Consider the following 17,889-nt stretch of genomic DNA (forward strand, 5'->3'; position numbering starts at 1 on the left):
TTCATCCCTCTGCCTTATTCCCATTCCTCTCATCTCTCCACCACTTCTCAAATGTTTGGTAGGCTTTATTATGCTTTCATACACACACACATACTCACACACATATATATGTTTGGGTATATGTATGCATATGTATATATCTTTGGGTTTTCTCAAGGGTAGCACCTACCACTTGAGCCACAGCACTAGTTGTGGCTTTTTCTGTGTATTTGTGGTACCCGGGAATTAATCCCAGGGATCAAGGAATTGATTCATGCATGTCAGGTGAGCACTCTACCACTAAGTTATGCTCCCAGCCCTCCATTGACCTTTTTCACCCCTGGTATCCCCTTCTTTTGCTCTCTCCCCTCATAGACAATACCATTTTTGCATTCATGCCCTGTTAGTACTATCATCATCATCATCATCATCATCATCATCATCATGTTCATCTTCAACACAACTTTCTCCAATTTCACCTATGTTTCTGGGCCATAATAAGCCACCATGCGGTTGCTGAGAATATCATGGGAAAGGAAAATATAAGAACTTATGTTCCTCCCAAACAAAAACCAAACAGGATGGCTCCCTTTAGAACATCACAAACTTATGTGGCATGTACTTAAATTACACTTACTGAAAAGCATTGACTCCTTGCTTGGACCCATATGTGAACTAAAAACAGGAAAGCAGATTGGCATCTGTATCAACCTTGCACATGTCTTTGCTCTAAGCGGTTCTCTTCACTTACTTTAGCATTACCTTGGGTTCCAAGGAGGGAACCAATCACTCACCAGGAATGTCTTTATCATAACCGGCCAAACTAGCCCTAAGGCATAACAGAGCCTTGCAGAACTAACTCCCTGCTTTCCTCCCTCTTGAAATGAGGATTGTTACCTTTAATGATGACACCCTCAAGCAGGAGTCATTTCATGGGAAATAGATTGCTCCATTAGAGTGATGAGGCCAGGAGTTTGGCCTAGTGGTAGAGTGTTTGCCTAGCATGCACAAAGACCTGGGTTCAATTCCTCAGTTCCACATACATAGAAAAGCCAGAAGTGGTGCTATGGCTCAAGTGGCAGGGCACTAGCCTTGGGGAAAAAGCCCAAGGACAGTGCTCAGGCCCTGAGATCAAACCCCAGGACTGCCAAAAATCCATTAGAGTGATGAGGAGAATTTCAACAACCTGTCTGGAACCCCTAGAGAGCAAAGATTGAAACTGTGGTCAAACAGTTCCACTGCTCCCATCCTGAAACAATGAGCTGCCAGACTACCTGCCACTGCTCACTACTGGACCACATCTCATCTCTTTCTCCTCATTGTTCCCAGTTCTTTATCTACGTAAACCTTAAAACTATAAACCTTAAAAGCTTAATGTCTGCACTCTGAAGATGACTCAAGATGGGCTGAAGTGCTAACATTGCCTCTTTCCCATGCTTCAGGTGCCACGTGATCATTCTGCTTTCTCTGCTCTTCACCACTGCTGTCTCTTTATCAGCTGATAGGGGCCCCTTACATGTGGAACTCCGAGTTTGGGCCTGGAGCCTACAACTCTGGCTCCAATGATACAGAGAATTACAGACCATTTCTCAAGTCACAGTCTGCTCATCCAGGTCAACTGAGTTCATTCTGCCTTTCTGAGTTGCACATGTATGCACCTAATGTGCCCAGTATGACTCTCTCTGTTACCCCTTTCTTCTACTGTGCTGCCTGGCTGCCCTGGGCTTAGCTCTGATTTGATCTTTCCCATCTTCTGCCATGATAACCAGAGTCTCTACAAGCTTCTGTCTAATGTCGCACTTGAGTACATGCCCATAAGCACTCACCTTGCTTAGACACTGTCTTCTGATTACTTGGCTTTCAAAAAGCTGAGAAGCTATAAGCTGATGTTTGCTTCTAGTGGTCATATTGGGGCCTGATTTGCAAAGGCTCTCTTTGACTGTGATATTGAGCAGGCGTGAAAACAGGCAGGCAGCTTAGGAGGCATGGACTCAAGTGAAAGATCACTGTGAACCCAATTAAAGTCAGGAAAGATAGCATGAAATAGAAAAATCAAAATAGGTTTTGAAGACAGAATTATTTCTTAGGTATTAGACATGGGGATGTGAAAGATGAAAAGAGATTATAGATGTCTCTCCCGTTTACTATTAGGAAGGAAAACCAGATTTGAGGGTGAGGGAGATCTAGAGTTCAGTCTTGGAACATTTTAAATTTGAGATGTCTGCTTAACATCTATGTTGATAGCAAGAAAGTATCAACTGTATTTTGGGGGTTCAGAGGATGTGACCAGCCTAGAGAAATATATTTAGTGATCACCACCAGCCTATAGGTGATGTTTTCAAGATGATAAATTATGAAATTATTGGGAGACAAAGAAAATATAGAGAAAGGTTTGGGGACAGCCTATTTCAAGGTAGGGAACAAGAGGAAAAATGAGTAAAGGAGGGGGCTTTGTGAATGTGAAGTGAACAGAGGAATGAAGGAGAGTAATCTGTTATATTAGTTACACTGAGGGCTTCAAGGGAGATAAGAACTAAGCATATGCCAATGATATAGATCTCCAAGGCCTTGGTAAGTCTTCTCTACTGGAGCAGTTGTGAGTTTATTACAGCATGTTCATGTTACAGCAATGAGCACTAGAGAAATGGAACTGAAAGACCCTGTGTTTGGGTAACTGGAGGAATTCTACTGTAAAAGATTTCAGGAAAGTGCAGTGGTGCCTAGAAAGAGAATTAAAAAGAAAAGCACATTTTTGATTCACAAGGGAAATCTACTTGATAGGAAAAACTGGTGATTGTAGAAAGAAGTGTGAAATTTTCTTTCTTTCTTTCTTTCTTTCTTTCTTTCTTTCTTTCTTTCTTTCTTTCTTTCTTTCTTTCTTTCTTCTTTCTTTTGCCAGTCCTCAGCCTTGAACTCAGGGCTTGGGCATTGTCCTTGGGTTTTCACAAGGCTAGAGATCTACCACTTAAGCCACCACACCATTTCTGGCCTTTTTTTCCCCTATGTATGTGGTACTGGAGGAATTGAACCCGGGTCTTTGTGTATGCTACGCAAGCACTCTACCACTATGCCAAACTCCAGGCCCGGAATTCTTTTTCTGAGCAGCAAAAGGGAGTGGGAGAAGAGCTGAAGACATTGGCCATGTCAAGGCAAGGGATATACAGACATCCACAGTTCAGAAAGCTTGCATATGTTTGTTTCTGATTGCTTCAGTTTTCTCAGCTTATCAGTTAAGAGTAAAGTTTGAGAATATAAAATAAGAAAAGAAATAATGCAAATGAGAGAAAAATAGACTTTGGAAACTGAGGTGGGATTGCTGAGCACCCTGGACCACAAGGATACTTTAAGCTAAAGATCAAGGATCTGAAAGTACTACAGTCAGGTTGGTCCTTCTTCAGCCATACTTAGCACGGACCCAAAGTGGTAGAGAGCACACTTTAACCAAGGTTGTCAAGGAAGTAGGACTTCAGATATGAAAATGTACTCAGAGCATGCTAAAAGTGTTTAAGCATAGAGTTCAGACTATGGAAGAAAAAAAAAGAGCATGAAGGGGTTAACGAAAGCAAAAATGCAAATGCAGTAAATCTCAGATCCAGAGGAACTTGCAGGAACCAGTTGAGCTGGCCATTCAGTTACTCAGACAGTAGGATGCTTTAAAACAAAGTCTATGAAGTTGCAAAGTTATGATAGGGTGTTGAAGGAATGACAATGACAATGTCTCAGATAGTATCATGGAAAAATAGACCCTATTTCTGATTGACCAAGGATCTGTACTGAACCAGAAGTTGCTTCTGAGACAAGTTGTCCAATGGTTGTTGTGAGATCGTGAATGTTAGGAGAAGTTGACTAGCTAAACATAGCAATTTAGCATTAATCCAGAAAATATGAAGTAGTGGAAACAAGAAGAATATCACACAGGAACACACACACACGTGTGTATTGAGTGTGAAGGGTATGCAGTTTATTTCTGTGTAGTGCTTTACTTATTCCTGGCAGCGTTACTGAGGACTAGAGACTGTACTTCTATATTGAAAATGGGGAACTCAAGGAGTAGAGGGGTTAAATAACATGCCCAAGTCTAACTCTGTGTCCATTCGTTGACTCTTATTAAGTTCATCAGTGTTGGCAGATGCAGTGATTCTGACAGAACAGGTAATATTAACAACTACATTCTGAGATGTGATTACTAGATTTATGGGATTAGAGGCTCTTGAGATCAGTCCTGTATACAAAGCCCAGCAAAATACATGATCTCATCTAAGCCTCATATTAATCCTGACTATTAAGTAATTTGCCAGAATCATGGGGCCAGTAATTATCGGAGCCTGGATGTAAAAATGTGTCCTGTGACTTCCTGCATGTACGCCGCTTTCACTAACTATGGGGAACCATTACTTACTTTCCAGAGATGGATCAGACAAAAAAAAATCACTAGTTACTTCTTTTCAGTATCTAACAGGAAAAAGTCTAATAATTCCTATGTTTCCATGGGAACATTTGTTAGCACAGAATGTAGCAATCTTCCACTTCTGGAATGTTCTTTCTGAAAACTCCTGCATTCACTCACTAATATTTATTGAGCAAATAGTCTGTGCAGGTGCCCCACTCTGGGTGCAGAGAGGGTTCTAAAAGAAGCTTCAGTGCTCTGCAGATCATTTCAGATGCCCTGGCCCTTTCCACACCATCGTATCTGACCTAGAATACACTTTTCTCTGAGGACACAGTTACCTAAGAGATTATTCTCCCTGACGTTTTGGCGCTAAGCACAACCAGCCATAGAGTCCTGGAGATGGGATCTTAGACTGGACTCGAGGGAGTTTGCAAAAAAAAGAAACGAGGGTATTTTTTGAAAGGGAAGGAAGGTGCTTCCTAAAAGGGAATTTCCTACTCAAAAAAGGGTTAATTTTAAAGCTGGATTTAAAAGTTCACCCCTTTGGTCTGGTATTTCAAGTGATTTGGTACTATTGAAAAGTCCCCAACCATCATTTGGCTTTAACTTATGGGGCAGGAAAGCCAGGGAACCTCTAACTGCCATGTAACTAGCCAAAAGCTTCAAGTGGCCTAAGTGATAGAGCACGCACTTTGAGCACAAAAACTCCAGACCCTAAGTTTAAGCCCCAGAAAAGGTACCAAAAAAAACCACGAGGAACAAAACCAAAACAAAAAACTTGATGAGTATTTCTTGGCCTTTTATTTTTTTACAGGCAAAGAAATCCCTGTACTTGTTCTGTATAATTTCTTCTACTTTTGTATAATTATACTGGAATTCTACTAGTGAAGAATAGCTCCTGATGAGTGTCCTAACTCTCCTGGCAGCTATTAAAGGGAAGGACAGGGAAGGATGGACAGGAGTGGGTTGGAGGGATGTCATTGTTTTTCTCCAGATCTGTGAAGACTCCATCCCTGAAGTCTGAAAGCCTGGGAGTCACTGTAATCTAAGGATTACAGAAACCCAAGTTTTCTTAAAGAAAAAAAAAAGAAGAAAGCTCATGTTTAGAATTTTAAGAATCTTTTAGCCCAGTGGTAGTGGCTCACTTCTTCAGGAAGCTGAGATCTGAGGGGTCTTGGTTTGAAGTCAGCCTGGGCAGGAAAGTCTCTGAGACTCTTATCTCCAATTAACCACCCAAAAGCTGGAAATGGAACTATGGCTCAAGTGGCAGGGTGCTATCCTTGAGTGAAAAAGCTCAGAGACAGCGTCCAGCCCCTGATCAAGACCTAGGATTATTATTCAAAATACTAATAAGAATTAAGAAGCTTTTAAAACCGCAACGTACAGTATACTGTTCTTCTGTTTAATTTGACGAAGCTTTGGGATCACAGATTACATTTATTCCAGTCCTTTCTGGAATTGTCAGACCCAACAGCTATCTGCATCCTTTACAGCTTTAAGGGAAAGCAGTTCTAGTTTCAGAGTAAAGAAGGTGGCGCCAGCTCGCAGCTCCACCACACCCACCTGCCGGCGGGGGCGGAGCTGGCACTTGGTTTCCAGAGGCTACCAGCCGCGCCCCTCCGCTCCCCGGTGCCGAGAGTCGCCGCGGCCAGGGGTGCAGCGCTTCCCATCCGGAAGGGGTGGCGGGGGCGGCGGCCCTGGCACCCCGCGGGCCTGACCCCTGCTCCTCCAGGCCCGGTGCCCACAGCGCGCAGGGAGGGCACAGTCCGCGTGGCTGGGGCTTGAGCGCCGCGGGGCTCGAGGGCTACCCCACCTCTCCCGGCCAACGTGCCTCTGCCGGCCGGAGCCCCCGGGCTGCCACTCTTCCCCCACCCCCTCCCCGGGGCCGGCCGCCGGGGTCCTCAGCGGCTCTGCACCCCTCCCTCTCCGTCCAATCTCCCGGGCGGTGTGCCCTTTCTTTCGCGGGGTCGCCCCAGCCCCGCACACCCACCACTGCCGCCGCCTTTTGGGAATCACGCTTCCCGAGTTCGGTGCGTTTTTCCCACCCTGGCGGGCGCCAGCACCACACCTAGCCACCCCTTACACCGGGCGCAGGTGGCGCGGGGCGCGGAACTCCATACAAAGAGGCCGGCGCCTCCCAGCCCTCGGCCGCCGCCACGCCCGCGCGTGCCCGTGCCCACTCCTCCCGGTCCTCCGCGGCGGCTGGACGCGGGGGCCCCCTTCCCACGGAGAATCTCCGAAACCCCGCGGCGGGGGCCCCGCGCTCGCCTCCCTCGAGTCCCCCGGCCGCTGCTTGGGCGCCCAGGACCGGCCAGATCCACTGGCATTCCCCTCCGTCCCGGCCCCTCCTTTCTTGGGGAGGGGGGTCCTCCTCCTCCTCCTCCTCCTCCTCCTCCTCCTCCTCCCCCGCCCCTCCCGAGCCGGGGTGGGAGCGGCGGCAGCTGGAAGGGAAGGGATGAGGTCATCCTCTCCCTCGGAGTCAGCTGGTGGAGGCGAGGAAGCGGGAGGAGGGAGCGCGCGCGAGGGGAGGAGAGGAATGAGCAGGTCCGAGGAGCGCCGCGGCGGCCGCTGCTGCTCCTGCTGTTGGCGGCGGCGGCGGCTCGGGCGGCAGCCGCGAGGCCGGGACGGCGGCGAGGAGCGCGGGCGGCGAGCCGGGGCGCGCGCGGGGCGCTGCGAGCAGCTTGGCTCCGCGCAGGCAGCCAGGCGGCGCTCCTGCCGGCCCCAGGCGCGCCGCTAGCCCGGCCCAGCGCCCAGCCCGGCGGGCGGCGGCGGGCGGCGGGCGAGCCGGCGCAGAAGCAGGAGCCAGGGAGAGCCGCGCCGCGCCGCGCCGAGGGAGGGCCAGCCGGGGCGAGGCGAGGCGGTGGCGGCGGCCGCGGCGGGAGGAGGCGGCGGCCGCGGGGAGAGGTGTCAGATAAAGGAGGGCTCTCCCCCGGCGTGGAGGCATCATGGCCGCTAAATCAGACGGGAGGTTGAAAATGAAGAAGAGCAGCGACGTGGCGTTCACCCCGCTGCAGAACTCGGACCACTCGGGCTCGGTGCAGGGATTGGCTCCGGGCTTGCCGTCGGGGTCCGGAGCGGAGGACGAGGAGGCGGCCGGGGCCGGCTGCTGCCCGGACGGCAGCGGCTGCTCGCGCTGCTGCTGCTGCTGCGCGGGGAGCGGCGGCTCCGGGGGCCCGGGCGGCGGCGCGGGCGGCGGCGCGGGCGGCGGCGGGGCGGGCTCGGCGGCGCTGTGCCTGCGCCTGGGCCGCGAGCCGCGGCGCTACTCGCTGTGGGACTGCCTCTGGATCCTGGCCGCCGTGGCCGTGTACTTCGCGGACGTGGGCACGGACGTCTGGCTGGCCGTGGACTACTACCTGCGCGGCCAGCGTTGGTGGTTCGGACTCACGCTCTTCTTCGTGGTGCTCGGCTCGCTGTCGGTGCAAGTGTTCAGCTTCCGCTGGTTTGTGCACGATTTCAGCACCGAGGACAGCGCCGCGTCCGCCGCCGCCGCTGCCGCCGCCGCCTCCACCGCGGGCTGCGCTCAGCCCGGCGCCGACTGCAAGACGGTGCCCAGCGGCGGAGGAGGAGGAGGGTCGGCGGCCGGGGAAGGCGAGGCTCGTCCCTCCACGCCGCAGAGGCTGGCCTCCAACGCCAGCAAGAGCAACCTGGCGGCGGCGGCCGGCGGCCGGGCGGGCGGCACGCACAGGTCCGCGTCCTGCGCCTTCTGCATCTGGCTCCTGCAGTCACTCATCCACATCTTGCAGCTCGGGCAAATCTGGAGGTACCGTACCAGGGGTGGGGGGCTGCTGCCGCCACATCCCCACGGGCTTTGCTTTTGCACGAAAATCTTTCGGGGTTACTCTGGTCACGGTGGTCTCTTTAAAAAAAATTGGAGTGTGTGTGTGTGTGTGTGTGTGTGTGTGTGTGTGTGTGTGTGTGTGTGAAACTGAAGCTGGCCTTTTAAATTAATTAATGAATTAATTTTTAAATTTGATCTCTGCTTCAGGTGGAAGGGAAATGAGAATGCCCCGGGAAAGTGGTTCTGATCATCTTTCCTTCTTGCTCCCTCTCACTGCCTTGCTAGTTTTCCTCTTTTTTTTTTTTTTAATATGTTACAACCTCTTCTCCCAGTTTTTAGTTTTCTGTGAGTAGGAGAAGATCCCTGCCATACTTTCTAAAAATTCTCTCTTATTATGTAGATTTTAAGGTGTAGTGTGGCAATTTTGCTTCTTTTGTTCTCTGTGGGGAAAATGACTAATTCTAGTTGGATGGAAATTGTCATGGCTCCAAAGTGCACACAAATTAAGAACCACTGCCAGCGAGGTAGTATACTCAAAGTTAACTGCTGACTGATATATATGACTTATGGATACATGACTATATATGAGTACATATTTATATATGTATTTATGTATTTATGGTTATATATATTTATATGTACAAATATATGGTGCTTGCATCTCCAGGCAAGAGTGAATACACTTTAGGGGTTGCAGACTTTCTTACTTGGGTAGTGCATCTTCTGATTATCTGACAGTACCCCCAAATCTACTTACTCATATAATGGAACATACTTGGAGGAGTGGCATGTTAGGTAAACTTGAATGATACTTGGCATATTCATTGGCTATTTTGCTACTTGTCATCCGATCTACCAAGTCTCTTTATACACTTGTACTTACACACTGGAGTACATTACTATTCTTGTTGGGTAGAATGGAGCTCCTTCTTGGACAATCACTACATGGACTTAGGAATATAATGAAACATTTTGCTCCTGAACATATTCTTGTGACCTTTATATAGCTTAAAAGCTTTGGGGAGCACTATTAAATTTCCACAAAAAATATATTCATGGAAGTATATAGATACTAAAAATAAGATAGTTCTTTTATAAAAAATGACTTAGTAAATACTAGGTCTTATCTAATATATGGAAAATTCCTAGAAAGTGCATGGATCCAGGAATGCAATCTGCCATACTACTATTCTTTTCACAATTTCATTTGTGTGTGTGTGTGTGTGTGTGTGTGTGTGTGTGATGAAGGGGAGGTTAATGAATCCACCTGGAAACAACTAAGATAATTTGTGACCCAGACACACAAAGTTCTTTTTTTGTTATGGATAAAACATAGTGTTTCTATTCAAAAAAGAGCAAGTCTAGTAATTTCACCACCTTTCTTGGGATTGGTATTTGCAAAGCTGGATAAGCATCATTCTTTTGCCTTGTTTTTAATGTTTTTGAACAGATAGACATTTTCTAGAAAACTAATCTGTCACATGCAGGCAGACTAATTGATGTTTGAAACCTCCAAATGGCATTTGAAAATGTGGGTTAACCATGGTAACTCTATTTCCCATGATGACTCTTGGGATGGCTTACAACTTCATGCTCTTCTTCAATTATGATGAGCAATTAGAATGCTTGGCTTAATTACTGAAATTATACAGTGGCAAGGATTCTTAGGATTGCCATTTTTTAAGCTATACAATGCTATTTCTTAACCTCTGTAAACTTCACCCACAATTTGAAAGTCAGTTTAATTCCCTCTCATGTTTCTAGATTTATGTCAGTAATGCACATACTTCCAAGTTTGATTAAAAAAATACATTTCCCACAGATTGGTACTCTCTCAAAAATCTGAGAGCTCATTCAGTGACCTGAAGAAATGATTTTAATCACAACTGTGTTACTAGACCTTCTAAACCAAGCACTTTTCTGATTGAAAAATGATGCTTAATGTTATCAGAAATAACATGTACTACAGTGAGCCTTACAGAAAAGCTGTCTGGAGGGGCGGGGCAGGGTGGGGCAGAGGTGGGGGTGGGGATGGGGAGAAGGAATAGCAGGTGAGGCTGAATGAAGAATGAAAACCACAGACTCTCAGGTAAATGCATTAACAGACTCAACCCTTGAAGATATACATGGTTCCTTTTTTTGTTAAGTATTTCTACAGACTATTCTTTAGAGGCTTTGAAGTTTATTCTAATAATACAGAAGCATCTGGGTAGAGTCACCAGAGTGACTATCAGATGTTTGTGAACATTTATTATGGAAATTTGAATTGCCACTGAATTTGTGGGATATTCTACCTAATATAACCTGGTGGAAGCCAAACCTGAGACTAATCAGTCTCTTTTTCTCTTTTGAGAAAGCATCTTATAGGTTTTTAAATTGTAGCCTGATGCAGAAATTTATAAAGGAACAAGAAATCTCATGGGATTTAATACTCAGATGCCTCCTGATAGATTCTATTTTGAGTGTTACACATTTGAATGAATATTGGTGGTAGATATGTTTTGATAATAAGCTGTGAAGTACTCATCTTGGATTACTGTATTAGACATAGTGCAATGTCTTAGAGCACTATTGTCTATTAAATTAGAGAGCCTCTTCTAGTCCCATGTTCAATGCATTAGACAGAAGTATGGCAGAGACACAAGAGTACTGAGTGGCCCAAGACTCAGAAGTCATTATTCATGTTGTAACATGCTGCTTTCTGGGATCAATAAAATAGATTTTAGTTGGGTTAGTAACTGCTTGCTGTATTTTCATGAAATTCTAGTTATTTTAGGGAAGAGGCAGATTCTAAAAGCTTTATGTAGATTAAAAAAATCTTTTGAAATAACATCGAAGTGTTTTCTGGTTCAGAAATGAGCCATTTGAAATACTGTGGACAAAATGTATGTGTATTTATATATGCACCACAAATGCAGCTGCTAAAAGCAGGGATACATATTCATCTTAATTAAAGTTTACTAACGGGAAATTAATGGTAGCTTTTAAAGTCACAGGAGATGATGCTGGGAAAGAGCCATTGAAATATTGAAGTGAAGTTTTGATACCAAGTGAAAAGAACAATGATGACTTCAAAGGAAGTGTACCTGTAAATAAAGGTGTCTTTATTCTTCTTTACCCGTGATAGCAGAAATCACTAAGCACAATTCATCCAAGGAGAACATACATGCCTAATGAAAAGCAGATTTTATTTTTTCTTTTGCCCTTATTCAGGTTTGAAGAATGTCTAGTCTGGGAAATAATTTTGTACATCATGATGTATATACATGTATGCTTTCAGTTGGTTGCCTACAGCCTGTCTGCCTGTGTTGATGATTTTGTATGGCTTGTGAATGATGCTATAAATATGTAAAAGGCCCTTGGCAAAGAAAAGTTCCCCCGTCACTGCCTGGTACTTCTAACCAGTTTACCTTACTGTCATTTTCTTTCAGAATTTATGAAATTTACTTATAATTCTATCTGATATTTTCCTATGGATATGCATCCATATCTGGTTGTTTTCTATTAAATATGAGCACAGTAGTCTCTTTATAATAAGCAGGATTTCTGAGACCTGTCAATATGTTGTGATGATGTGAAGTTGTGATGATTTTTAAGACATTCCTATTAAATGTGCCAATCTCAACCTGGGACAAACAGCAATACTGGTTTTACTTGATGCCCTAAATAAGGTACAAATATTTTTATACTTATCTAAGCCAAGTTTCACACTAAACTAACAAATGTTTGTAAGTATCCCTATAAGTGAGACAAACTTGCTTGGGGTCACTCAGCTATAGGATAATGTAACAACTCTCAAACCAGATTTTGCCTTATCCTAAAGTTTACATTCTTCCTGGCTTGCTGGCTACATGTCAATGAGAATAATGATAATAGTACGCAGAAATAACTATATTCCTTCCCTGTGGATCACTAGGTAAGAAAGGGAGCTTAAGTTTAAAGTGGTTAGGGGAGCTTTGCCCTTGGTGAATATTCATTACTGTTTACTCAACCTGTGTCAAGTGCATACTACAAGGGTGGTGCTGTGCTGGTTCCTAATTCTCCCAAGATGAACAAATCACACATCTTTTCAAGGAATCAATTGTCAGGGTGATATAGAGAGGGGTTAAACTTTTGTTCATCTGGTAATGGGTACAATACTTTTCACACATTGATACTCCTTCTCATGTTTTGGTCCCGATTTCCTACCCCCAACCCTTCCCAATCATCTGATTTTCTCCCTTCCCTTCCCTATTTCAAATACACAAATAAACATATATACAATATACCAGGTAACAAAGTCAGATACAGTTACCACAGGAGATTAACCATAAGGGGAAAAAAGGGAAAGGAATAATATAGTACATTAAGATAAACAACCACAAAGATAAAACTCTTATTTCCATATCCTACAGTTCACTCCTTGGCATTTACCCAAATGTCCAGAAGCAAGCACACACTAAACTTACTAACACAGTGATGTTCATTGGAGCATTATTTACCATGGCTAAGATATGGAACCAGCCCAAATGTCCCTCAGTAGATAAGTGGATCAACAAGATGTGGTTCTTATACACAATGGAATTCTTGCTGCCATCAGAAAGAATGACATGGCCCATTCATAAACAAATGGAAAGACTTGGAAAAAGTCATATTAAATGAAGTAAGCCAGACCCAAATAAACATAGGCTCCATTGTTTCCCTCATTTGTAATAATTAGTACACATCTAGGACTCTCCTAGCAGAGGATCACAATAGCTCAAAAGCTATGGTCATATAGGATGAAAAAATTTCAATTAAAATACTGATATAATAGAGAACTCAGAACATCTTGGGGTTCTTTGAGACCATGAATTTCATTATTAGATAACTTTACTTGGGAACAGAGAGGATCTACATGAAGTCTTCAGTGATGAGAGAATGTTGCCTTTGAATGAAATAGAAGCTGGATTTTCAGCTTTGAGTACTAGGCTGCATAAAAACCAGGGGTTGGAAAAGAATGCATGTTTACAGTGTGGGTTCAAATGAGTGAGGGAAGATGAGGACTAGCAAAGAAAGGGATGTAGATTTTATTTTGAAGACAAAGAAGATCCTTTGAAGCATGGTAAGTGAGGAGCATGAACAAACTTGTTGAAATGTTTTCTTACTCCAAAGAAAAAATATGATGTTGAAAGTTTCAGAGGAAATTTAGTCACTGCTTCCTGTGACTCAGTCATGTCTCTTCCTTCCAGACGAAGGAAGGATGCTTTTGTGTCAAGATATTTGACCTGGTGGAGTCTTTTCTCAGCAAAATAAATTGGTTGAAATCTTTAACTATATCTCTGCTAAAGTAAATTTGTGGTAAAAAGCTTCATTCATTTGTTCATTCATTCACCCAGTTACTTCTTTTCTTGACATTTACCTTAGGATAGGGTGGTTTCTACTTCATTAGATTTTTGGATCCATTTTAACATATTCCATGTTTCTGTTGTATATTAAAATTTTGAGAGAATTTGTTCTTTTCAACTTCATCTTTAGAGTCACCTTGGAGGTAGTCCTTCCATTTTGCATATGGGAAATTGAAGCAACAAGAATTTTAAATGTCTTTCTTCTGAGGTCACCTGGGTTTATGTAAACATATGTTAGAATTCTGTAATTCCATGCTGAGAGCTTGAAAGAGCTCTCCAATAAAGATTGAAGATGCATTGGAATTTTGTGTGAACTCTTACAAGCAAAATAAATGAGATCTGACTGGGGATGTAGTGTACTGATAGATCCCTTTGTGTGTGGCTCTGGGTTTGATTCCTCACCCTCTTCTTCACCCCTATAGAAAGAAAAGAACTTTTAAGTACTACATCAAAGGCATCTTCCCATCAGCTAAGATTTCTTGGAAATGGGGTGTATAGGCACAATCAGAAAATGGGTAGAACTGTGTAACTATTATTACACACAGAGAGGGTGGCCTAGAAGCTCATCATCCAGTCGTCAGATGTAGACAGTTGTCAGACTAGCTTTGCTTTTGATGGGGGAAAGAAGCAGAAGGCATTCTTATTCTGGAATATTGCAGTTATTTCATATGAAACCAAAGTCTTCCCTGGAGCTTCACAAATTCACATAATACCCTGAGTGCTGGGCTTGGTGTTTAAATCTCAGAGTTAGCTGATGGTTATAAATCTACAACCAAATAAGACAGCTCCCTATGCACTGGTATGGGTTTCTGTATGAATTGGAACAATTCGCACATAAATCTATCTGGTGGATATATCTATGTGATATCTTTACAGTAAGTAGTGGAAAAGTCATAAATTGTATCCATTCATTTGAACTATGAACTGTTTGCTACACAAGAGTGAAAAATTCCGTACTTAACTATTCTTCACAGAATTTCAGAGAATCATAGCAGAGCTTATACATGTTGACTCTGTTTAAAACAGTGTCCATGAGTCCTTGGGGGCAGTAACATGGAAAGGTTTTGTCTTGTCACTTACAAAATAACTTCCTTAATGATTAGACTACAAAAATTGCTGTTGAATATGCCATGTATTTTGCAATTTGAACTTTACACAAATCACTATATGATGGATATGTTAAGAGATTCTTTTTTTTCATTTCAATGAACTTTTTTTTCTTTTTAAAATTTTTCTAAAATGCTCTGTTTTTTATTGTAATTAATAAAGGGGTGACAGTTACATTTGGCCAGATAGTAGGTACATTACACATAATGATGCCCCTTCTTATGTTTTTGTCCCTATTTCCCTCCCCCTACTACCTCCCCTCATCTTATTTTCCCCCATTCCCTTTCCTATTTCAAATAAACAAATAAACATATACAGTATATGAGGTAACAAGGTCAGATACTGTAACAATATGAGATAACCAAGGGGCAACAAAAGAGATGACAAATAACATAGTACATTAAGAACAACATTCTCATATTATATGGCTTTTGTTTCCATATCCTGGAGGTTCTTTCATTTACCTTCATCCTATTTGGCTTTATACATCTAGGTTTTAAGCTATTGTAATCCTCTGCGAGGAGAGATCAAGGTTTGTACTAATTGTTTCAAATGAAGGAAACCATTGAGCCTATGTTCCTTTGGGTCTGGCTAACTTCACTTAATATGATTTTTTTCAAGTCTTGCCATTTCCTTACAAATGGGGTGATGTTGTTCTTTCTGATGGCAGCATAGAATTCCATTGTGTACAAATACCACATCTTGTTGATCCACTCATCAACTGAGGGACATCTGGGTTGGTTCCATATCTTTGCTATGGTAAATAGTGCTGCAATGAACATTGTTGTGCTAGTGGATTTAGTATGTCCTTGTTTCTGGATGATTGGGTAAATGCCAGGTAGTGGAATTACTGGATCATAGGGAGCTCTATGTTTAGTCTTTTGAGGAACCACTATACTGCTTTCCATAGTGGTTGAACGAGTTTTCACTCTCACCAACAGTGTAGTAGTGATCCCTCCTGGCCACATCTGTTGTTATTGGATTTCTTGATCATGGCCATTCTAGATTTGCATTTCTTTTATGGCCAGAGTTTTTGAGCATTTCTTCATGTGTCTATAGGCCATTCTTATTTTTTCTTCAGAGAAGTCTCTCTTTAAGTCTTTGGCCCATCTTTTTTAAATTGTAATTAATAGAAGGGCTACATTACATTCACCAGATAGAAGGTGCATTACTTCACATACAATTGATACCCTTTCTCATGACATGGTCCCCATTTCCCCCCCCCTCCCCCCACTCATCTTGGTTTCCCCCCTTTCCTGTCCAATTTCAAATAACTAATTAAGCACATATAAAATATATCAAATAACATGAAATATTGTAACAATATGAGATAACCAAGGGATAGCAAAAGAGATGAGAGATAACATAGTACATTAAGGACAACAATCACTCATTATATGGCTTCTGTTTCTTTATCCTGGAGGTCCTTACATTTAGTGTCATACTATTTGGCCTTATGTCTCTAGATTTTGTTCTATTATAAATCTCTGTTAGGAGAGCTCAAGGTTTCTAGTTTTATGACAAATGAGGGAGACTATTGGGCCTATGTTCCTTTGGGTCTGGCTTACTTCACTTAATATGATTTTTTTGTCTTTCCATTTCCTTACAAATGAGGCGATGTCATTCTTTCTGACAGCAGTATAGAATTCCATTTTGTATAAATACCACATCTTATTGATCCACTCATCAACTGAGGGGCATCTGGGTTGGTTCCATATCTTTGCTATGGTAAATAGTGCTGCAATGAACATCGCTGTGCTAGTGGATTTAGTATGTCCTTGTTTCTGGACGGTTGGGTAAATGCCAAGTAGTGGAATTGCTGGGTCATAGGGGAGTTCTATGTTTATTATTTTTTTTTTTGAGGAACCGCCATACTGCTTTCCATAGTGGTTGAACAAGTTTGCATTCCCACCAACAGTGTAGTATTGATCCCTTCTGGTTTGGCCCATCTTTTAATGGGATGGTTTTTTGAAGATTTGTGTTGGTAAGATTCAAATTTTAGATATGAGACCTTTGTCTGTTGTATGGTTAGTGAAGATCTCCCAATCCGTGGGCTTTCAATTTAGCCTGCTAGCTGTGTCCTTTGCCATCTGTATGGCAAAGTGCAGAGATTCTTTTCACATACTCATTGGCCCAATCTGATTGACTCATTCCTTTGACTAGCTCTAACATGCTCATTGGTACTATAGCTGTCCCTCTGATGTAAGAACAGTGGGTAAATAGGTTTCTTATGCATCATGAAATACAATGTATTATATGGTAATGGTCATGTGAAAGTATTTGTTAGATGCTCTTTATGAAATAGATCTTATGTGTTATGAGACATAGATCTGATGTGTTAAGAGATTATATTCATCAATTCTCAGCAGAAAATATTCTCTTTTATGGTTCTTCACCATTCTGGCTTGCACAAGTAGCCTCATGCTAAATATTGGAGGGTCAGGAAGGCAAACCATGACCTGTCCTCAGAAAGCTACTGTAACAGGTGTGAGTCTACATAGGTAAGATTACATGGTCAGGAAGTGAGAAAGGCCTAGGGATTCTCATTTTTCTTTTGGGCATATTGCTAACTTGCAGCTTGGTTACTACTTTGGGTATCTTTTAGTACATGGAGCCAGAAAAGTTACGGTGTTACCTAGAAAAGTTGGAACAAATCACTCCTAGTCTGGTTAAGATTGCTAATAGGGAAGAGGGACTAAATTTCATCAAGTTCTAGTTACTCTCTGAGAAAACACATCAAGAAGCCCAGCATCGCAGTCTTGTTTGTGTTGATAGTCATAGCTGGAAAGCTTTGAGATGTGTCTTTGAAATTCTTACCTATACTTGACTAACGTGAGAATACATTTATCTGTGGAATTATTGGAAATATTCTTTTCTGCTTTGGTCGTTCTGTTCAAAGTTTGTAGCCTTTTATCATAAAATATAATTCTATCCATATCATACGCCCAAAGCTAACACTGATTTCTGATTGCAAGAGAAACTAAAGAAAGGTATCTTAACACTGTATAATTCATTCATGCTGATAAAAATGTGAAAAAAATAAACTAAGGAAGGGCCAATATAGAAACAAACCTGTAGTCTTTCTCAGTGCTGATATTGGAGAAAAAGGTCACAGTTAGGTAACCTTTTACAGAAGCATTCGTCCTTTGGAGAACCGGACTAAATGGAGTATCAGAAGAGATGCTTTGTCTTTCCTATGTGTAGGATAAAATTGCTCAAAAGATTTTCGTTCAAGATTCTCTTCATCTCTAAAACTGTGGCGATGTTCT

At 42.9% G+C, this 17,889-nt stretch overlaps 1 protein-coding gene across 1 annotated transcript in view; it reads left to right on the plus strand.

Annotated features, from left to right (window-relative positions):
* The first annotated feature begins 7,128 nt into the window (after window positions 1–7,128).
* Window positions 7,129–17,889, plus strand: part of Xkr4 (XK related 4) — a 375,245-nt gene continuing 364,484 nt past the window's right edge. Inside the window, exon 1 of the mRNA XM_090338826.1 lies at window positions 7,129–8,129. Coding sequence (XP_090194952.1) covers window positions 7,315–8,129 — 815 coding nt within the window. The 5' untranslated portion in view covers window positions 7,129–7,314. The remainder of the gene's footprint in view (window positions 8,130–17,889) is intronic.

This window comes from Megascapheus bottae, chromosome 9, assembly GCF_031878675.1.
Source record: "Megascapheus bottae isolate mThoBot1 chromosome 9, mThoBot2.hap1, whole genome shotgun sequence".
NCBI classification, from domain to species: domain Eukaryota; kingdom Metazoa; phylum Chordata; class Mammalia; order Rodentia; family Geomyidae; genus Megascapheus; species Megascapheus bottae.